General features: G+C 43.2%; 1 protein-coding gene and 1 long non-coding RNA gene across 3 annotated transcripts in view; one reads left to right on the forward strand and one right to left on the reverse strand.

Annotated features, from left to right (window-relative positions):
* Nucleotides 1-4,453: 4,453 nt before the first annotated feature.
* Nucleotides 4,454-13,365, reverse strand: LOC135407219 (uncharacterized). Of its 2 annotated transcripts, none has more exons than XR_010426763.1 (2): nucleotides 13,042-13,365; nucleotides 4,454-12,228 (listed from the first exon to the last, which is right to left on the reverse strand). It is a non-coding gene; the product is annotated as an uncharacterized LOC135407219 (long non-coding RNA). The 2 variants fall into 2 exon arrangements; XR_010426764.1 differs by lacking the exon at nucleotides 13,042-13,365 and adding an exon at nucleotides 12,491-12,653.
* CPLX1 (complexin 1) overlaps nucleotides 12,630-22,844 on the forward strand; it is a 110,411-nt gene continuing 100,196 nt past the window's right edge. The window contains exons 1-2 of the mRNA XM_064642085.1: nucleotides 12,630-12,861; nucleotides 13,689-13,790. Of these exons, the coding sequence (XP_064498155.1) occupies nucleotides 13,760-13,790 (31 nt within the window). The 5' untranslated portion in view covers nucleotides 12,630-12,861; nucleotides 13,689-13,759. The remainder of the gene's footprint in view (nucleotides 12,862-13,688; nucleotides 13,791-22,844) is intronic.

Consider the following 22,844-nt stretch of genomic DNA (forward strand, 5'->3'; position numbering starts at 1 on the left):
TTCTTTCAAAACTATGCTCCAGCCTCCCTTTAAAGCCCCTAAAAGGCAGACTTCTCTCTACCTTTGACAAACTGGGTACTTTTCCGGGGGGGGGGGGGGGAGGGGGAAACAAAAAGGAGGCAATTTCTCATAGTAAATGTTTGTGGCTGAAGAACTGGTTTACCTCTACCTACCTCCCTGCACGTGAAATATTCATGTTTCTTGGTTTCTTTTATCTAAAAAAAAAATTAAAAAAAATAAAAAAAATTAAAGGACAAAGGATGCCTCATGCTTTCAATGAGGCATTGAAAAAGTTTTCTAAGGGATTAAGAAAGAAAATGTTTCCTATAGGAGGTTGAGTGTCCATATGGAGCAGACAATTTTTCACCAAAAAAGGCCCTGGAATTTTCTCGTTTTAAAACAACCAAATCCAAAAAACTGCACTGCATTTTCAGTGGAGATTGGTACAGGGGAAACGCCTGCTTGGAATTTTTGTGGAAATTCCTCTTTCATACATTATCCCTTCTTATCTGTTTGCAGGAATGTACAGGTGAAAATATCACTGTAAATTCCTATGAGGAGGGCTGACAACACGACACTCTGGAAGTGCTGCCTTCCTTCATCCATTCCTGACAAACCAACAACAATATCAGACCTGTTTGACAGCTGAGGGAGGTTATCTTTCACCTATGTTGCTTTATGCACCAGAAAAGATGAGCTCACAAAATCCATCCAGAGCAAGTAATCGATGTGCTATTTCACACTTATGAAGAAGCACAAGGCTTAAAAATGAAAAGGGTAAAGAAAAAAACCCACAGTAACAAAAACTCACATGGGAAGACACAGTTTGCTCACTGCAGGAGTTCAATTCTCCAAGCTTCTGGTGGTGATTTTGCTTGAGCATAATTGCTTTTGTGAATCAGGCAATCACATGATACAATAAATAAAACAGTAAATCAGTTCAAGCAGTGATGTACCTTATAATTAAGCAATGCAAGTAATCAGCCTAAAATGGGGCCCACATGAAATTGTAGTGTCATCAAGCAATAACACAATCATAGCTCTGCATCAAATGTGGTAATCATGGGGAAAAGGTTGTTTAATTATTAAGCTCCTCAGTTCTGGAATTTCTACTAAGACTCAAGCAAAGTTTAAATATCCTGTCAGGAAACAGAACTACTTTCCAGTTAGTAGTTTCTCTTAATGTTAAACTGGTAGAAGACATGAGAATTGCGTTTCTGACAGTGTCCGTGTCTTTGCTCTGAAAGCCTTTATTTTAAAAAGGAGAAACACTCTGTTCATGTCCTTTTTATTCCTCTCCAAAAGCTTCTCTAGTCTCAGAAGTTGACAAAGGGCTCCTACTATTGTATTTTTACAATTTTTCCTAGGAAAAAAGATACGGGACTCTTACCTTTTGCTCCATGGAATGCATTTCCAAAAACAAAACAGTTTTAGACTTCTTTGTGATCAAAGAAACTCCTTGTAAGATCAAAAGAAACCTTTTGTGAAGCAAACTTTCTTTTGCGGTTGAAAATATTTTTCTTCTAGAAACTGGAAGCAGAAATGAGTAATAACTTTTTAAAACATCAGGTTTTATCTGTAACATTTTCTGCTGAAGTCTTCAGTTTTCAGGTGGTTTTGACAGAAATGTGTGAGGTTTAATTTTTTTTCATGCTAAAAATGGTTTTCAGACATTAAATTATCACTATTTTTAATCCAGCACTTGTTTTAAAAACAGAAGGTGTGCCATCATGCGGGTTTTATTTCAATTCTCCTTTCTAGGGCTGGGGGTTAACACTGTTCTCGCAAGTTGCGTTAATTTCCTTTGGAGTTAAGTTCTCATTAGTGTTAGCTTGGTAGATGCTGCTTCATTTATTTCAGTTTCTGCCTTCTGTGATATTTTAAGCTGCAGCCTCCATGAAGTCAGAGGAACTCTCATCTCAGCTGCATCGCAGGGAGTGTCCTTTTTAGACAGCTAAATATATCACCATGACTTGAATTTTCTTCTGGGATTTGTGAATCAAATGGATGGGGTTCTCCATTCCCTCTGGATTGATGTACAACTGTGAAAGCTTGACCTTTACCTGCTGAATATCCATTTCATTCTAGCCTGAAAATAATTCAGAGCTGTAATGAGGTTTCTCTAACTTGTTTGTCTGCTAATTACAAAGTTTTATCCTAGGCCAGGAGCCAAAGAGGGAACTGGTCACCAATTAACCATGACATTTCTGCTGCTGTTCTATCCCAAAGTGACTTGCCATGTCCCACTAATCTCCTTGTGGCTTCAGGAAGTCTACACTGCACTATTCTGTACTTTTCCACTAATATATACTGTAGGAGACAAATGTGACAAAATTCAGTGCAAGACCTTATAGAAGGGTGAGGGACTATTTTTAAACAGTCTCTAAGTAGGTTAAAGCTCAGCACTTATACTTTCACATCCGGTCACCAGCACCAAGAGGAGTGTGTCCAGCTGCTCTGACTAAAATCAGTGACACATGACATAGAGGACAATGGATACTTACTCCTGAGTCTCCATTGCATCTCTTGGATTTATATTGCTAAGTTATCAGACTAATTGTTTTTTGGATAGGCCTTTCATACACTTCAGGAATCACCAGCTGTTTTACATTGAGACTTATTCAAACCTCCGTGAATACCAAACAAGATAAGACCATTGTCCTTGTTTCCTGATTTTGGGATCATTTTAAGAGTACAGTCTGTTTTCTTGTTGAGATAGGAGGAAAAGGATCAGCATAGGATGTGCTACAACTGTGTGGTCACCTTCCTGTTAAGAAAAATGTCAGTGACAGGTCATGGACTGTGACCTTACAAGGGCAGTCATCTTCTGGAGTCAATGCAAAAAACACACTTGCCAGTATTTAGCAGTTTATTTGTTGTCCCTTATGCCCTTTGTTATTAATACAGTCTATTCATGTAAAACTTACTCTGCTGTTTGTTAGGTGCATGCACACAAATACACACGTTTTTATTAGTTCATCTTTCAGACCAATTGTTCCCTTTCTGTTAAAAATCTTTATAGAAAAAACTCAAAATCAGTATTTCCCCACTGAAGCCAGTGATTTTTTCAGAACCACAGCCTTTTTCACCACCAAAAATACAGGATACTGCCAGGACCTCAGGGTCAGAGGGCTTGCAATCTTCAGGACATACTATGAGGGCAGATATCAGGAGCTAGGTTACCTGATGCAGTACAATTTGACAGAAAAGGATCAAAAGAATTTACCCTGTATACCCTATATACAATTATTCATCAACATAGAAGAGTCATTCCCTACGAAAGAGCTCAAAACCTTTCTTCCCCTGAAGAATATCTTACTGCCATTGGGATGTGTATAGCTTGATCTATGGCCAAGGGAAGGAAGCAGACACCCAGCAAGGTAAACAGAAAATACCGACCTACCTATCTTAATTTTTACCAACTTCCTCCCTTTATAAGACATTGATAGCACAGAAAATAATTATTTTTATTCTTTTGACTAGAAAAAAATCTGAACTTTAATAAAGATAAAGCTAACCGAGAAGGAACTAGCTCTGGTCTCAAATTAACCCCACCCCCACTCCACCAATCTCCATCTTAGCAAATATTGACTCTCTCAGCATCCTATTCTGCAGTCCTGGAAGTGTGATCAGCTCTTTAGGGACAAGTGCTCTTCTTTGGGTGTCCACAGACTCCTGAATTGACAGGAGAGATATCTACCCACATCAGTTGTGCTAGCCAATGATGAACATGATTCAGTCTAGGCAAGATTTCCCTTGGCATGCAAGCTGAAATCCAGTGTCTGGCTCTGGTCTGGCCTTATCTGGGCAGTGGAAACCCACTTGTTTCTTGAGGTCTCTGTTCATGATGAAGACTCCATCCATGCATGATCAGTAGTTTGGTATCACCCCTGTGTAAAGAAACTCTTAAGAGGACCACGTGGGACTGAAACCTTGTCTAGAGGCAGGACATTAAAAATAACACTTTTTATTTGAAACTGAAAAGGCATTTCCAGAGAAACCCGGTCTTGTGCTTGGAGACCTGGTTTTGCTATTATTCCTGCCCCCATCACTAAGGCGAGCTGGGACAGATCTTCCTCTGGATACACTACTGTTCTTCTCAGGGGTCAAACTTCCTTTCATGCCCTGCTTTAGTAACTATCTCAACACTTCTTCCACTTGACTTTGCTGATGAGCTTTGGATATTTGTATTTGTGTCATTACACAGTGTTGTTAATATTGGACCTGCTGGTTCATATTAGGAGCACATTCATTTCCAGATGCTTGTGTTCTGCTCCTGAAGAAAGGTGACGCCTTTCTTGTTTTGCTTTCCTTTTCTCTCCGTGCTGCAAAGCTGTCTTCGTGAGTGTATCCTTATCAACAGTGAAAGAAATACATGTTCAAGGAATTTTCAATACATGAGTAGGGCAATTTGAAATCCATGCACATAACAGGCAACAGATTTTAGTGCCTGTCAAAGTTCAATTTCTAGTTTTTATTTAATTTTCTAGTGACAGTGCAGCCTCATGTGGCATGGAGCAGAAGGCAAATCTCATATCTGCAAGCGTACATTCATTTAAAGTTAGCTTATAAAGTAATTTTGCGACAGAAGTAGCTCCAAGTGAAAAGTGGAGTATGGAAAAGATTAATTCAGTTGAGTCTCCCACTATTTCAAATTGAAGTGGAAAAAAACACCAACACATCACCAATTCAATATAGTGTCAATTTCTTGAAATCTCTTCTGAGTAGATTCTTTATTTCATAGTAGGGATTTTCACTACACTTATTCCCTCATGCAGACTCAATAAAATTTTACTCTCCTCTAACAAGCCAACAATTTCCATGAAATTAATTGAAACTCCTAATTTGAGAGTTTTACTTCTGTGTTACAAGAGGATGAAACTTGCGGATGGATTAAAAAGCCATTAAGTGAATAGACAATACCAAATGAATGCACAGGTGGGTTGTATATGTCCCATTTCCACATTAAATAACTTTTGATTCTCGCGTACTCCTTCGGGGTCTGAATCTGTTTTTCAGGCAGGTTGCTGAAGTGTGTGCTTAACCACTGAGTCCAAACCCATTATTTAAATATTTTTCACTATTCCACTGTGGCACTGGAGCAGGGAACTCTCTGAAGTGAGGGATTTAGTCCAAAGCATAATTGTGGTAGGGACTGAGTGGGAGTGAAAGAAACAACGACTTGTACAGGAAGCCCCAGCAGGGAATTTGCCACCATTCCCAGGTGGCTTTGAAACCTGAGAAACAGCACAGATGGAACAGGAAAACAAAGTTTTCTGTGTGATTGCTTAAGTTGGCTTTGAACACACATTTTTCAGTCCTCCATGGGCCGAGCATCAACATCAACAAGGCTTCTCCAGCTCTGCTCCCCCAGCCCTGCCCCTCATGCTTGGACAGATTCAGGGAGTGGGTAAATGACCTCACTCTGCTAAACTATAACTGGCACAGAAAGAGGGAGCTTGGACTGAGGCGTTCATTTCTGTCTGCAAGCATAAAGATCTGCTTTGCTTGATGTGCATCAGCTGGCATTATGTGCTTGATAAATGCTGTCATTTGAAGATTAAATTTTACAAAACAGGATTAGATGGGAAATGGCACGTAATTAATTAGCGGGAAGCACTGTGGAATTAAAAGGCAGAGAAGCGTATGGAACAATGCTTGTTTTTCAAAAAGATTCAAGAACATTAATGATTAAGCATTCAGTTGAATTCTGAAATGCTTTGACTCTCAGCACAGGACATTTTCCTCTTTATGTCTGCATCCCCCCAAGATTCACTAAACACAGTGAATTTTCTCATTTATTTTGTTACTAATTTTTAGGAAGGACTGATCATACAGAAAGGCCCCATGTAAGAGTTAAATTTACAGATCGTGTTTATGAATCCCCTAATTTGTATTCACAGATACTCATCATTTGAGACATTCAGGCCTAGAGGAGCTAATTTGGATTCAGCAAAACACCTATACACATGCACTAATGGAAGTGTCTGTTTAAGTCCAGTTATTTCAGTCTATTAAGTTTAACTCCCTAGTGCTTTAGTTTACATTGGAATTTGTGTTTTGGTCATTTTTGTCTAATACTCAGCATAGTTAGAGGTAAGAACTTTATTATGGCTACTAAACTGTCATTTCAGCTACCCATTTCGTGACTGTTTAATAGGGTCACAGCTGATGTGTTCCACTAATATTGTATAGCATGGTTAACTTTTCTCCATTTTGTTAAGGGATTCACTTGCATGAACTGGGCATGGGGAAGATGTGGAAATTGAAAGACAAAAAAGTTTAGCTCCTTTTTTTTTAATCAGTTCTAGCCATAAAACTTACAGGGTCAGAATAAATGTCTGACCAGTTGCCACAGCCCAAAAAGACAGTGGGATAATATTATAGGTTTAATAGATGTGGTGTAAAGAACATGTCAGTAAGAGAAGAATCAATAATAGATGCAACTTTTTAGCTCTATTTGCACCGATTTGCACACAAATGTATATTTGCAGTAAAAGAGATGAAATGCAAAGGTATAGTATTGTCAGAAACTGTACCACTTGTTGAGGAGAGGAAGTCTTAAAAAAATACCAGAAGGAAGAAAAAAACATTATAGGGACTGTGACTTATGTGATCAACTGGCAATATAAAGATGAAACAGGAGGAGGGATGGTAGTGGATGTCCTTGGAACCCCATGGAGAGAAGCTGATGATGGAATAGTCTGGTGTGTAAGGCCATATATGCCCTAGTAGGTGGGTTTCCTCATTGCGTGATAAACCTTGTGTTTGGTTGTGCAACCCAAGGGGATAGAATCTCCAACATTTCTACCTGCATATAACTTTGTTCCCACAACTCTGTGGAGCTGTTGGTTGACTGACACTTAATGACCAGGGGCAGAAATAACATGCCAGTAAAGGCAGGGAATGACTTGCTTGGATAATTTTATTTATTTATGTGACATTACAAATTACTTTCTACAGTTCCATTGAGGTAAAAAAAACCCCGCAACCTCATTCTAAGGTGACATAAATGTCTATTTTTTTGTGGATTACATAGGTTTGTTATTTTCAGGTATTGCTATTTCCCTCATATGATTCAGGAAATACACTCTACCTAGAAAATTATTTCATCACATGCTTAAGTTTCTTACCAAAGTGAGGCAGTGGAGAGCATGTTCAAGACTGAAATAGGATGGTATGAGGATTCCTGAGCTGTTATTTTGCATCTTACTATTATAGTCTCTTCAGAGACATCCAAGTGTAAAGAGCATAATATTGTCACATCTTAACTTGCCAGCATCACACATCACACCTAAGAGTAATTGCTCTACAGGTGTCTGAAGCATGTAAAGATATGCACACATTCACCTTATGCTTAATGAAAAGATTAAAATATTAAACAATTAAGTTTGTCGTTACGGCTGGGAAATTTACCTACTGAGGTGAGTAGCTCCTTTCTAAGTCGAGTTCAGAAATTGGGACTACTCTTTTTACACAGCCACAGCATCTGACACCAAGCTAGAATCTCAGCCGAGTCTGCAGTTTCCCTCTGTTCGTTTTCTTTTCCAAGAAGCAGAGTAATAAATGAAGGTGAGGCACAGAACTACCTGGGAAAACAGAAATTCTCTTCTGAAGTATGTTTGCTATTTTGAATCTTGCTTGCACTCTAAATTGCAACAAAGGGGAAAAGACTGATCTCTTTCCCCCACCTCCATGACATTAAAAATTCTGAAAAAAAGAGGTACTCTACTATAGTTATGTGTTTACTTTTCATACAGACATGTATTCCTAGAAGCAGAGAGTCAAGGCAAAATGATTCGATCACTGACAAAGTGCAGCACTTTTGCTATATCGAAGCAGAATGTCTCAACAGCATCGAATACAAGATAGTAAAAAAATTGCAGCTTATTTGCCTTTAAACTTCTGTATAAACTGACACATCTCCATAGAATGCTCTGGTTTGGATGATTCTTATTCTCTGATGGAAAAATTCCTGCCAAAATACTTGAAATAATAATCTCATGACATTAACTTAATATGTTTTGAATAGAGACATCATCATTTAATCATTGCAGTGATAAAGATGAATTCTCATCTTTATGACAACTTCTGTCTACCAAAGAAGCCTTATAATGTAGAGCAGTAAGTCCTGAAGATAAGAGCTATAGGATATTCCACAGGAATCAGAGCCCCACTGAGATAGGACTCTTAACCTGCCTGGTAAGGCAAGAGCTTGTTCAGAGAACAGCAAACAGAGAAGGGAACGGAGCTAGAGGAACAAGGGAGTAGCAAAGGGAGAGTACAAACAAGAAACCACCAGGAGCTAGAAGGTGTAAATGGCAACTTACCAAGAGGCTTTTTCATAAACTAGGCTGGTGCACCCGTGTTCATAAAAAAAAAAGTAAGATGTAATTTGCATTCTTTTGTTTGCATGTCACGGAGACAGAGCAACCAATATGTGTTTGGTTCAGCTTTTGTAAGGACAGGCAGCTACAACTTGGTCTTGTGGCACCAAATGCTCACCTAGAAAGGTCATCTTCAAGAAATCTCGAGGGACTTTTTCTTCAGAGCTAGCAAAACCAGTTGAAAAGTCCTTTCACAGTTTTGGCTGAAGGGAAACACCCACTTCTTAAAAAGAATATTATATTTGATTTTTTTCTATTTTGTTGGGAAATAAAGAGCTTATCTAAAGCCACCTATAGCTTGAAAGGAACAGCAAGAAACAAAGCAGTACTTTCGAAGAGACAAAAAAAATATGAATTCTGAAATGTTTTGACAGACAGAATTGACAGCTGAAGAATTGACAGCAAGAAGAAGCACACAGTAGATTTGTGTTCAGTGAACTAAACCACTGAATGAATTGCAACTGCCGTACACAAACTACCCTTAGCAAGTACCTGGCTCCTCTGTCTCAGTAGCTGTATCGATAAAAAGCTAATCATCTTGCTGCTGTACAGGTCTCGCCTGCAGTGCACTGAACAGTGCTGCAGTTACAACAGTGAGAGCTGATAATAAGACAGGGGGGAAAAAAGACACAGAGTATGTTTATTTTGGGCAGCAGCTTAAGTATTTTCCATAACCTTCATACTTGGTCTGTGAGCTTTCTTATTAGTATCGTTCTTACGACGGCATTGATTTCAGTTTAGCAGCCAAACACCATATGGAATTGAATAATCAAACATTGCATTTAAAGATGTTGAAATGAAACTTCATGACTCATTTAAATTTTTTTCTCTTCCAGAAACAGAACTTTCCCTCTTTTTGAAGACCCTGATATCCATTTCTCTATAGAAAGTGTCACCAAGACCAATAACTGGCTTATTCCACCTTCTTACAAAGACATTTGTAAGCACAGATTCTCAGCTGGTGGCCAAAGAAGGAGGCTGAGTTCCATGGACAAAGTTCCATGGAGGAGACATTTGCACCGAGTTTTCTGTACTCTTCATCTGCACCAAGCAAGGTCACAGAGTGGATTCCTACTCTTCTGGTTCTGTAAAGGAAGAACAAGACTTCCCACAAGCAGGATCAGGCATATCTGACAGTACAAACCAGAATAAGAAGTGGCTTTGGTATTTTGGGCAGTTTGGAAGATGTCAGAGCGTGCATGTGTGTGTGCAGCAGTTCTCCTCTGTCCATGGTGCTGGGACAGGTGCTATGTACAGATACAAAACTCTAACCCTCACCCAGGGGAGAAAACATTGCTATTTCTGAGATTTGTTGCCTTCTAGTAAATGTTATTAGATTGCATTAATGCCAGGTTTATAGTCATAAACTATTATGAGCCCAGTGTATTGTTATACAGCACCAGAAAGAAGATACATATGGCATTGCTTATATCATTACCATGGCTGGACAAGCTGTTATTTCTATTGTAGCAGAGATTATGTATTCCAGATAAATAACATAACAGATACTCACGAGTTCATCTGTCCAGCTGCATTTCTGAGCAAGCTGAGGAAAGGTTGTATCTGCCTTCTCCAGAAGCTTTTCTGAGACACAGATCTATGGACATCACCTCTTTTTTGTGGTGCTCTTTTTTGCCTCTGTGCCTGAACCTCATATGGTGAGGAGTGTACTAGTGGGAACTCTCCTGACTGAAAAGTCAGGGTATCACTTCAGTTGGAGGCACCCAGATCAGGCTCACAAGTGATTAGGTTTTCATCTGGAAGGTACCTCCTGTGGCATTTATTTGGAAGCTGATGCTTAGGGTAGGGAAAAGATGCTGAAGTTGAGACTAGAAGTATCTCAATGGAGTTTGTGGTTTGATGATCCTGTGGCTTGTTCTCCTGAAGAGGAGGGAGCTGTGAACTACTTGAGGTTAAGAGTTAGGTTTCACTGTCTCATATGTCATGATTTTCTGTGGCAGCTGTATAATCCGGAAAAAGTGGGAGCAGTCTGGGGACAGAACAATGGGTACTCGAACTTTGGAGGGTCAGCTGGCTGTGGAGAGAGACCAGTAGCTCTAAAAAGGTCAAAAAGAAGCTCACGGACCTTGCAGGGACTTAATGTGCTCATTCTTTTCCTGGGTTCTGAAAGCCCCTGTGGATGACATCACTATTCACTGCACACAAAGAAGGACATTTGCTGTTGCAAAGCTTGTAAGGAGCCTGTGAACAGAAAGTATGAGATTTCTCAGCAACCTCATTTGTCTGTGCTGACTCTTGGCTGCTACAGGAGTTACTTGATGCAGCATGATACAAAGCATGAAGAAGAAAGGTGATTTTAGGCAACTGGGTGTTCTAGCTGTTAGTCCACACTTCTCTAATCCTTGTATTTGAGGGCATTTGAATTGTTCTTTCCTGAACTCCAGGATATAAGAGCAATGTGTGCATGTGGAGGTTTAATAGTGTGGGGTGGGGACACTGCCCTTCTCTTCAACAGCAATCATATGATGAAGGAGGAATGTGAGGTGTTTTGTGACAGAACCAAACTATAAGACCTCCTTAAAGTTATATGGGCACTTGGTGAGGCAACATAGATTTGCAAATACTGTGTTAATTGCACAGGAACCCAGGCACACAGCTCCAGCAGTCTCCTAGATTAATTTCTTGAGCACAGTAATTTTTGCTGAGACACTCCTATGGTATGTATGGAAAAGAGAGCATCAAAAATATGGCATTATGTCCTTTGAATTGCAAACTCTCAGGGGGAGTTAAGGCTTAAAAGAAGAGTGTTCTCCACTCCCTATTAGTATTAATTTTTTCTTTCTGAAATTTTTTAGTAAAAGTGTAGCACATGCCTACCCAGCTGAGTTTCCTAGACTGACAACAGTGTCTGTTGCAAAAGTGGTTTTCTGGGAGCTCGTAGAATTGAATAGCAGAACAGTTCAGTGGAAGGGACCTAAAATGATAATCTAGTCCAACTGCCTGACCACTTGAGGATGATTGAAAATTAAAGCATTTCGTAAGGGGCATTGTCCAAGTGCCTCAAACACTGAAAGGCATGGAGCACCGAGGCAGACCCGGGTGGGTAGGCACTGTCCTGAGATTAAAAGCATGGACTGCATCCCGCATCTGCAGCTGGCACTCAAGAGCTTTGCAGATTGCGGAGCCACAGTGGCCGGCATCGCTGCCCCGGGAAAGATTTCTGTCGTGCCTGCTGGATCTACACGCCTTTCCCAGCGGTGCCAGGTGCAGCTCCGGCGTCCTCCCTGACCTTCAGAGGAGGTCGCCCACGGGCCGTGCCAGCGCCTCCCCAGAATGCAGGCGCCGCTGCTCCCCCATCCCCGGGCTCACACTACTTACTGCCAGCACCATTCCGCTCTAGCCCCCTCCCTCCTTTCAGACCCATATAGGTTACTTTGGGGGTTGTTGTCCCACCTCTCCTGCTGGCGACAGCAGGGTGGATCAGCAGCAGAACTCGTCCCCTCCCCACCCTGCTCCAAGCCGGCGGTAGGCATCCCTAAAGGTGGGTGCCGGTGCCGTGAGAGGGCATTGCTCTACTCTGTCAAGTAGCCCTCTCAGCTCCTTCCTCCTCACCTTCAGATGCTGTCCCGAATCCGGGCTGGACAATGGATCGCTGCACTCGCGTCCTTCAACCGGCAATCGCAGGGAGGCGACTTTCCTCTTTCCCCCTCCCGCCCCACTTCACCTCCCCTCCCTCCCCCCAACCTGGGTAGCGAAAGCACAGAGACGTGCAGCCGGCGATTCTTCTCCGGCCACAGTATATCCGAGTCGAAGCGGGAGGGAGGAGAAGGGTCTGCTCCTTCCCTGTCTTCTTCCTTGCCTCTCCAACTCCTTTCAGGACCTAGGGAATGAGAGGGGATCCCCGTGAAGGACTCAGAACAGAGGACGCAGAACGCTTTCCCACACCCTCTCCCTTTTGCAGGAAGCGTGTTTGCAGAGATTTCCCCTGGCACACACACTGACTCCCGAGGAGATGCAAGGAAGCGATTGCAAAATGCAACAACGAGCTGACACCTCCCCTCCTTCCCCCACGGCAAAGCGCAAGGACACCTGGCTGCTGCAGACAGTCGGAGATGGGGTGGGGGACATGCAAACACACGCACCCCTCCGAGGGGCTAGGGGAGCTCTGGGGGCCTCCTCCGCGGCGAGCACCGAGGGGCCAGGGAGGTGCAGGGAAGGGGCGGGGGAGCCGGAGGCAGGGGGAGGGAGACAGTCCAGCTCCCGCAACGAGGGGAGGAGGAAGGAGGGACCGTGTCGGTGGGATGGTCCGGAAATGCTGTGATAAAAAGAGGGGCGCGGGGGAAAAGTAGGGAGAAGGTCTGGAGTCATTCCCTCTCCTCCACACTGCACCCGCAACTTCCCCGGCAGCCCTCAGGCTCACGGGCGCCGGCCGGAGCCTCCCGGGGAGCAGAGGAGCCGCAGCCACTCGCCGCCGGCCCGGCCCGTCTCAGCACCGCGCCCGCCGCCGAGCGAGGTACCGGCGCGGGGCCGCGCCGGGAGGGGCAGAGAGGAGAGGCGGGGTGCGGGCACACGGGGACGGGGACAGCCCTGGTCCCCCCGGGTGCTGGCACGGCTGTGACCCGGGCGGGGGTGGCCGCGGCCGGGGCCAGCAGCTGGAGGCAGCATCGTGCGCGGCGGGGCTGCTGAGCTGCACCTGCGGCCGGCCGGTCTCAGCCTCGAGCCCTCCCGGCTCATCCTGCGGAGGTTGCAGCCCTCGCTGGCATTGGGCTGGGGGGCTTTCCGAGGGGTTCGGGCGGGGGGCCCTGCCCCGCATTTGAGCTTTCCATCCCGCCACCCGGGCTGCGTCCGCACCCAGATCGCCCCGACATCCTCCGCTTTGTCCTCCCAGGCACTCGCAGGGCGCTTCACCTTCAAATGCCCCCTCGGCGGTCCCCGGCGGAGCTGACACTCCGGAGCAAGCCCTCCGAAAGCCGAGAGGGCGAGAGGCAGGCGGGGAAACAAGAAAGTTCAAAGGTTTAACCCCTTCCTGCCCGTCTGCAGGAGACAAGCCTGGAGGGGCACCGCACTGCTCCTCCACGCTTGCTCCCGGCCACTTGCCCTGTCTGGAGGAACCACTGCATTCCCCTGCCTCCTCCCACCCGGTGACCGCTCACCAGCATGCAGCTCTGCTCCTCAGGTGCCTTGTCGTGCAAAACAGGTCCTGAAGGGATGGATAATTGAAAAGTTGTCTGCTCTCAGACAAGGGGGGGAAGGCTGTGGAGAGAGAGCTGAGAAAGACTGGGTATCAGCCTTTTCTTTTCCTAGAGACACTAGTCCTCTTTTGATTGTGCCTTTTTGCAGGCTGCCCTCCAAGGATTCCTGGTCTCTGTGCATGTGAGGTGTGAAGGTGGGAGCACCCCAAAGCCCTCATCATGGATTTTGTTATGAAACAAGCTCTAGGAGGTAAGTGTGGTTGGCATATGAGGAGCCTTGAATCCCTCCCACCCCTCCCCTTTGCATCTGGCAAGAGAGGGCATGGTCTACAGTGGGGGGGTCTGCAGCTGGAATAGCTCTTCGAGGACTTGGAAGAGCATGCTTGTGACTGATTCATGATCCCAGAGCAAAGTGTTTGAAGAGTGTGAGCAGGAGAGGGCAGCAACAAGCAGAGACCAAAGCCCCATGTCAGAGAAGAGGCCTCCCACACAAGGTGTGCAGGCCCTGGGTCATACCTCATCTGACACCCTACCAACTGACTGCATATCCTGCTGTACACTGTGCAGGTCTTGATTTGCTTCATGCCATGCCACTGAGACTGGCATTATAAAGGCTGCAGACTGGTTTCAGCAGAGTAAACCAAAAGAAAGAGTGGCATTTTGTCTGTGTGCGTGTAAGCCCTCTTTTCATCTTTGCCCCAAACACTGGCCAAATCTTGAACAAAAAACGCCCAGAGTAGAAATTTTTGCACCTGGTATTTTGAGAGTTACTTTTAATAAGAATGTTGGCACAATAAGGAGGGAAATAGTAGTAAAGTGCCCCCACACACCTTACCTGGGTTTGAGGCCAAACTTCTATGTGTTTCAGTGTCTTAGCTTCCATGTATGATGGATTGTTTTAACCTAATAGTGGAAAACAGAAAAGGTCTGTGTGGGAAATTGAAAATAACACATAAGCATTTAGGAATAAGGTTTCTTCATTCTGCCAGTTTTGCTGCCTTTCTAGGCTGCTTGACCTGAACATTGGGTCTAGGCAATGTTGTCACTGGGGTAATGCTGGCTGCTACTGGGAACTGGAATAGTTTGCCTTAGAGGAAGTCATTCTCTCTTGTACTGTTTTTCATGTGTGCATTTTCCATTGTTTTTCCTTTGAATAAACTGTGGAGTTGTGGAACTGCGTGAATGTTTAATGTGTGGTGATATTGATGTCATATACAACTTCAGCATGTACTGCAGGACTCTCTGGCATGGAAAAAGTGTTTTCATCTTTGCAAGTGGTGGGTGTTTTTCACCAGGGGATCAAAACTCTCACAGTTGAGAACAGAGCAAGCAACCCAAGTTTTAGCTGGTGTGTTTTGAATAGGAAGATAAAATTGGAGAAAAAGGGACTAATTTGGTTGCATGAAATAGAAATATATGAAGATCTCTGTGTGAGAAGATAAAGGTTTGTGTGGTAGCAATGTTATGTTTCATTACTCTACGGTGCATGTTTTGAAGGAGAAATAGTTCTGAGACATGCAGGTTTTGCACTATTCACTATAGTATTAATAAGGTTGCTTGCACAGAAATGAACAAGTGTACCTGCAAACTGGAGATACAGCCACTGCAGCTGAAGATCCATGAATCCACTAAAGGGAAATAACTGCTTAGAGACTGCAGTTAAAGGCAGGGGGAGGAGGGCTGCAGCAAAGGAGTATCAGCTGAGATGCGTGTCTTCTTTTGCAGCTTAGTGACTTAACCTTGTGTTGGAAGCAGTGTGTGCCCGTGCTTAACAGCATTCACTCTGGGCAGACATTCATTCTAATATAGTGTTGCATGCCACAGTCAGGATTGATATTGTATGATAATAGGACTTGCTGAGAATGCAAATTCGAAAAGCATCTTTTTGTAAAGTCTGAGTTCCTGATGCCTTTCAAGATGCTGCCCAGGGCACCAGCTCTTCTGCCAGATGACTTAATGTGTCTGGAACTTGCCCACTTACTCAATAAAGGAGAAGTCTCTGCAGAGTGGTAAAATCCAGGAAATGCTAATTCATTAAGCAGAGTCCTAGTTTTAAATTAGAAATAGTTTCAATGAAGAAAAACAGGATCTCCCAGTGCATATGTAATATGGAAAGTAAAGGTCGTTTTGGACACTCGTTTCTCACAAGAGTTAAAGCCCAAGCTGATGTAAAACATGTAAGCTGGCCACACTGGTACAGCGAGTCAAGGACTAGAAGTTATAGTTTGTTTCCTTAATTATGGGGCCAGAACTGTTTTTGTATGCCAGTTCTGACATCCAAAGGGAGATGCTCAAACTGAGCAAAGCACCAAACCTCTAGTGATTGACAAGAGTGCTTTGCCTAGGATACATGGTGTGATCTGCTAGTGACCTTTTTATTATCCTCACTTTCAGGGAGACCTTTGTGTGGATTTCATGGCTCTTTGGTTTTAGTTTGATGCGGCTTTTCCCGGAACATCTCTGAATTCATTTGGCTGTCTGATAAGATTTTTTGAATAGTTTTTATCCCATTTTCAAAATCTCTTCTGGCACTCCTGGAAGAAAGAAAAAAAAGTACTCCAATTTTCTCAGTAAGGTCCCCCTTAATTTACAGAGAATCAGACTTGCTATAGATACTGCTTGCAGACCACCTACAGCTATGATAGTTTAACCCTTCAACTGTCTCAGCTGGTGACAACTCACAGAGGCTGAGGGCCAACTGGGTGTCCTCGACTGAGCATAATGGGTATGTAATTTTCTCTTCCCAGTGTCCAGCACCAAAGTGGGGCTTAGGCCAGAGCTTATGATAGCTAAGAGCCTGGATTTGAGGATGGTTTGCAGGTGGGGTGCTTTTGACCTTTCTCTGCTGGATAGGACTATGTAGGACTCTGAAGCACGTGAGGACTTTGGGTCCAGGTTTTGTCCTACTGGAGTGATCAGAGGAGGTACTGAAAGAGAAGCATCATGGTTCTCCTGCCTCCTCACTCACCTTATTGAGGAAGAGGAGCTCTCACTCTCTGCTAATTAGCAGTAACCGTAGCCTTAGGAGGACACTTTCTGTGCAAGTTTTCCCATCGCCTTTGAAGCAAACTTTGAAGATGTTACCCTTGTCTCTAATGGCATAGGATGATAGGATTTGCTTTTCCTTGGAGTTTTACCAGTCAGAGGGGAAGAAGGGAGCAAGGTGTTTTGAAGGCTAGGTGAGCTAAGTTAACAAGCAAGAAAAGGCAGTTATGTGAGGTAGAGTTGCTTTGTTTTGAAGTCTGTGTGGTTAGGAGATCTAAGTTTTGTGGAATCAGTTTGACGTGTTATTGTATTGCTGGAGTAGAATGTGTCCTTTCCCTGACTTGTTGTTAAAGGGGGTCTGCAAAAGCCTGCTATTTCTGTGCAATGGAAGGTCATCCTCTGCTGTACTGCCAGCACCGGGATTTTGCTGTTGGTGTTGGCAGCATTTTATGCCTGGAGTTTGACCAGCTTGAAATGTGTCTTTCCAAATCCCTGGCCCCTTAATGGAAAAATCCTTGACCCTTTCATTAGCAATGGAGACTGTGGTCCAGGAAAATATTAGCTTATTTGGCCAATTTGCTACTGTGGCCTTTTTTTTTTTTTTTTTTTTGGTACTTCTCAGACCTTTCAACACTCTGTATGACAGTCACTCCATTTGTTGTCTGACAGTGACAGAACCCATAGAGAGGTCATGATGCTGATTATCTGTGTAAGACAAGAAGACAATAGCAAGAAGAAACCTAAGGGCTTAAAGCTGCTGCTTCTTCCACAGAAGTTACAGCAAAGGGATATTTTGTACTTCTGACCCTGCTGCATCAGCAGACATTGACACAGGTGTGTAGCCAGGCTGATTGGTCACTTTGCTGCTCCTGTTCACAGGAACTGTGTGACAGTTCACCAAATGAAGACAATCAGAGTGATTTCATGACTGTATTTTACGCTAGAAATGCTCTTTACCAAGCTGGATCAAAGCTCTGGACTACTGTCATCATGACCAATGTGTTTGACTTCCCAGGAAGAAGCTGGAAGCAAAGGACCTGAAATGGGCCCCGGGGGAGTTTAGCTATAATCTTTTCAGTGGGCATTGTTTATTTATTCTTAAGTTTGTTTGTGAAAGCAAAGGGTGAAGGAACATCTGACTCCCATGTTGTACTGTAGCATATCACTTCCTCTTCAAACAGATAGGGAAACCGGATTGAAATAGGAGACAGTGAACTTCATGAAGCTCTGCTGGGTGTCATTCTATTACTGGGTGACTTGAGGGCCGAGGGTTTGAGGCATTTTCAGACGAAAAAGAGAAGAGGAAAGCCTATGGAAAAGAGGAGGACTTGTCAGAATTTGAATCATGCTGTGTTTGAAGAGAGAGAGATTTCTTGCTGTAGAAACCGGCATTTTTCAGACTAGAATGCTGTGAAGATGAACAGAACACACAGTAGCTCCAACTCTGTATTATATGTTGTGCAGATCCCTTTTAATGTGCTACTTTTATTGCCTTGAATAGGAGAAATGGCAAGTACTAGATGGGATAAGTTTGGGATGCCTGCCTTAAATATTGACTTTTCCTAATGTCAGATTGTGCATAAATCACGTAACTCCTTTCACATATAATGATTTGTATGAGTGGTACTGTCTATATTTATTCTTCCTGCTTCCAGCACCCCTTGTATTCACTGTGCAGTGCAAGCCCCACTGGAAGGAAGGGAACATCTGCATTTCTGGACAGATAATCACTGTGATAGATATTATGGGCATGATTTTCTGTTTTATTGGCAGCAGTGTAGAGTGAGGACTGCTACTTCACATGCATTGCTTTAGCTGTCAGGAATTAGCGGACACTGGTTTTAGTTCATAAAGACTCTTAAAATACTGTAGGCAGAAGTCAAATGCAGCCAGATTGCCATTTGGAATATGTCAGCAGGGAGGCACTGCCTGCTTCATGTCCTTTACCAGCAACTTTGATCCAGCTGTGTATAGAACAAAACATAGTCCAGAGGGAGTCCCCTTGCTTAAAGGTAGACAGAGATTTAAACACTCTTGGAGGTAATGGGATTTAAGTCACTGTCCATAAACTCAGAAAAAGCAGCCCCTGTGCTAAGTGTACATTACTAAAGATGTATGTGTGAATGCCAGATAAGCCTGAATGAAAACCATACATCTTAGCAGTGACCTTCTGTATATTCTGCTGATGCATTTGCCTCATTTTAGTAGCTTGTGGTGTGGGGATTAAGTCCTTACTTTTTCCTGGAGAAGTCAGCTAGATTGAGTGCAGTTAGAGGCAATACAGACCTGTCCAGGGGGGAACAGACTGTGAAATAAACACGGTGGTTTCTGTCTTCTCCTTGTCCAATGCACTCTTTTGTTTCTCACGTTTCTGGTTCTCTGCAGAGCTTCCATCCTGCTCTGGCACCTCATACATCAACGAGGCTGTGCTCCACTGTTTTGTTAATATATGAAGTTCTGTAGCAGGACAGAAACTGTAATGCAGAACTCCAAGTCATGGTGCCAACAAATAGTGCTGATATTTACCTCTGGGATCTATTTTGTCTGATCCTTGAAACCTTTAGCACGTGAGGTCTTTCATTTTGCTGTCAGGGACATCCAAATCGTGAAGACTGAAGAATATGACAAGAGACAGGAGGTGTCAAGGCCACTGTAGCATGTGAGAGATGTTGGGGGGGCACCTACCTTTGTTCTCATCTAACTTCTGCCTGTACTGTCTGCAGTTCCCATAAATTAACAAGGTTTTTAAGGTAGTTGAATGTGTCCAGAGGAGGGCAACAAAGCTGGGGAGATGACTGGAAGGAATGTCCTCTGAGGAGTGGTTAAGGACCTGTTTTTTTGTGGTTTTCTTTTTTCTTTGGAGAAAAGGAGACAGAAGGGTCACCTCATTGTTCTCTACAGATTCTTGAGGAGGGGAAGTGGTGAAGGAGGTTCTGATCTCTTCTTCCTGGGATCCAGTGACAGGATGCAGGAACCTGGGATAGGTGGCCTATCCGATGGATACATTTTTCACAAGCAATTATGTTATAGGCTTTTTTTTTTAATGTATACTGCTGGCAAAGAGATTTTCTTCAAGAAATTTGATTGAGTGTAATCATGATGTCTGTTGCCAAGACAAAGATAGAAAGGAAAATGACGTGTAGGTGTCTCAGTGCTTCCACAAAAACAAAACAGACATGCTGTTCAAGGCTGACAAATCTATACCAGCCTTGAATCTTCTTTTTAAATTTATTTTATGCCAGATCCTACAATGGCACCTGTAGGGCTTAATTTGTTCTTCAGGAATTCCCATTAACACCAAGGAGCAAGATATCTTCCAAGGAGGTAAATTGTTGCTATTCAGATGATACCAATGAAACAACTGCCATGATGGTCAGATGACTTATTCCATCCACGATCCAAACCAGGAGGTGAAAAACCGGCCAGGTCCTTTTTTCCTGTGCCTTTTTCGAGAAACCTTCCTTCTATATTTGCCTGCCTCTGTTGGGTCTGTTGCTCTTAGAATCATACAAATGCTCTCAACTGTGTCTTCAGGCATCTTACTTGTGTTTGTCTTACTTGCAAGCAGGCACTGAGAGCAGAGTTGCTTATTTAGTATCCTTGGAGGAAATGTGTAACCTTCAGCTGATTGTAGAGGTGTCCCACAAAGAGCTTAACTGAGATTTCTCCTGCTGAGGCTCTGCTTGCTGAAAGCCTGCTTGGACTAGAGTGACATGGATGAGCAGGAAGTTTCCTGTCTCAGAGAGGGAGAAATAAAGAAATTCCACCTATATTAAGTAGTTTGTCTAGGATTTATTCATGGCAGAGAAAAAGATGCTTCTCCTTGGTTTTCTATCCACTTCGAAGGAAGTTCTGCTTACTTTTGATTTTAATATGTATTGCTCTACATCTGAATCTTTCTGACTTCCTTTTTTTTTACTTTTCATCATTGAAGCAGAGAAAAGTGGTATTTTCTTGCCAGGTGCATGGTTTTGGCACAAATAGAGTTCGTCAGTGCTGAAATTTTGGCTTGTGTTGCATAGGAAACGCTCTCTGGTGCAGTGGATTTGGAGCCAGAAAGGAGTCTAGTGAATGATGCATTACAATTAATTCAGACCTTCCTGGTGAAATGGGATGCTGAAAATATAAGATACTGGTTTGCCTTTGTATTGGTTCTTAAAGAGACAGAAGTTCAGAATGTAGTTCAACTGCTAGTTGGGGAGATCTATTTGCTTGCTCATATGCTGGCAAAAGGACAGACATTAGGAGAGATTGACGTATATGAATGGTGATGTACTGGGAGAGCCTTGTTCCCTGACTAGAAATGAAAGGTTTGGATTCATAAAGCTGTAAAATCAAGTCCATCAGGGCTATCTGGATTTAGAAATCTTGCTGAGTTTAGTCAAGAGTGTATGGCCTCTATTTGTTAGCACTGCAGTACAGCACAGGGCTCCAAAAGTAACTGCTGCAAAAGCTCTCCATTAAGGGAAGACAGACATCCTGCCTTCACAGAAGACAGGAATGTCTCTTTCATTCTGGGGCACACCCCAAGGCCACCAGCACAAAAATCCATACTAGCAGCAAGATGGTTGCATGGGAGATTGCATGTGGCAGATGCATGGAGATAAGAACTTCTCCAGCAGTCCACCAAATTGTTGAGGAGGCCTGGAATACAAATGGCAATAAGCAGGAAAGTCTGGCAGAAAGAAAAGGATGGATCTCTAATGTGTTGTCACTGGCTTGCTCATGTCAGAGGGTTACATGCAAACGCTTGCTCTTCTGTTTGATGGTCAAGGTACACTCTCTGAACATTATGTGATAGTGTTCAGAGAAGAAAGAGAGAGAATAGAGGCTAGTGCTGAGACCCAGAGACAAATACAGGGTCTGGTGTTATCTATGATGAGAATTCATAGTTTTTCAGGCCCTGGGAGAGGGGATACGGCTCATAAAGTAGTAACTGGGACATTAATCCCTCAAAGGTGCAGTTTCTACTCTCACTTCCAACAGAGCTAAGGGCTCTTCCAAGTTTACCGATTCTCCTCTTTCAATAGTAGGGCAGAAAGCACTGCCTTAGCCTTGGATGTGCCTCTTTATAAGATTGGACCTCTGCATAGCTTCTGTATACTCATTCCATGTGCTGAAATCAAGTGCTTGATCAAGGCAACACAGAACCTTAAACATTTGCTAACTTATTGCTTTAAGCACTGTGCTGGTTGCCGTCATACTTCCTCACCTGCAGTTTGATTTTGAGAGCTTGGATAAAGTCAGTTATGTTTCCTTCAGGTTAGTTTTTTTTTTGTGGCTGGAGTACATGTCTCTCGATGTAGAACATTGCCAAGAAGGCTGAAAGTTTCCACAGCTTACTGAGCAGATGATCATGTAGTTTGCCAAAGGGTAACAGCTGCAATTATGGACATGGCAAAGGTTAGTAGTGATCTATCACTGGTACAAGTCACAGTGCATATTAGAAACAAAATACTCCAAACAGTTTATGTCTCTCTCCTAGGTGTAAATCAATGATCACCCTGTGTAGTTCGAGGATTGATTTTTTTTTTTCTCTCCTGTATTTTTAAATGAACTGCTTGCAAGTGGGGTGGATGCTGTCACTGCAGAAGTGCATTAACACAAACAACAAATTTAATCTACTGACTTTGTGCATATTTTTTGCAATTTGAATTTGTTATTACCTCTAAGAATGAAGCTGCTTAGCAGCTACCTACATTTTTGCAGCATGATTTGAGTCTTGTGGCTTATTTGCAGTGATACTGACCTTGAAGGAATGTCAAACATACAACATCATCAACAGAAATTTGGGATTCAAATGGCTGTGAATTATCTTCTGTGGAAAATAAGTGAAGAAAAAAAACCCACCTAAACCCAACTCTGGAATGGGGGAGCTATTTTGATGACTACAGTCTCCAGAGAGAATTGGAGAAATTAAGGGGAAGGCAGACAACAATTAAAGGAAAAAGGAAGGGAAAGAAATGTGTGTCAATGCCTAGGAAAATAGCTGAGCTGCCGTATCTCTATGTCCCTGCATCTATCTCTTCTTTTTTTTTTGCTGGTGAGCTCAGGCAAAGTTGACCAACAGAAAAGAAGTCTGAACCTTCTATTAAAGGTAACTGAGTGTATTATGGCTGTCTCAACTGCTGGCCTTGTCTGTGGGAGAACCTTGGGTATGCTTGGGAAAGTCACTTGATCTCTAGGTTAGATGGTGCCTCTCCCAGTCCCCTTGCCTGGAAAGCAGTATGAGATCCCTTATCCCAAGAACAGGACAGAGTCAACTAGACTCATGGGCCACTGAACACTGCCCTTCCCTTCATGGGAAGTAAATAGCATT

Source organism: Pseudopipra pipra, chromosome Z, assembly GCF_036250125.1.
Source record: "Pseudopipra pipra isolate bDixPip1 chromosome Z, bDixPip1.hap1, whole genome shotgun sequence".
NCBI lineage: Eukaryota > Metazoa > Chordata > Aves > Passeriformes > Pipridae > Pseudopipra > Pseudopipra pipra.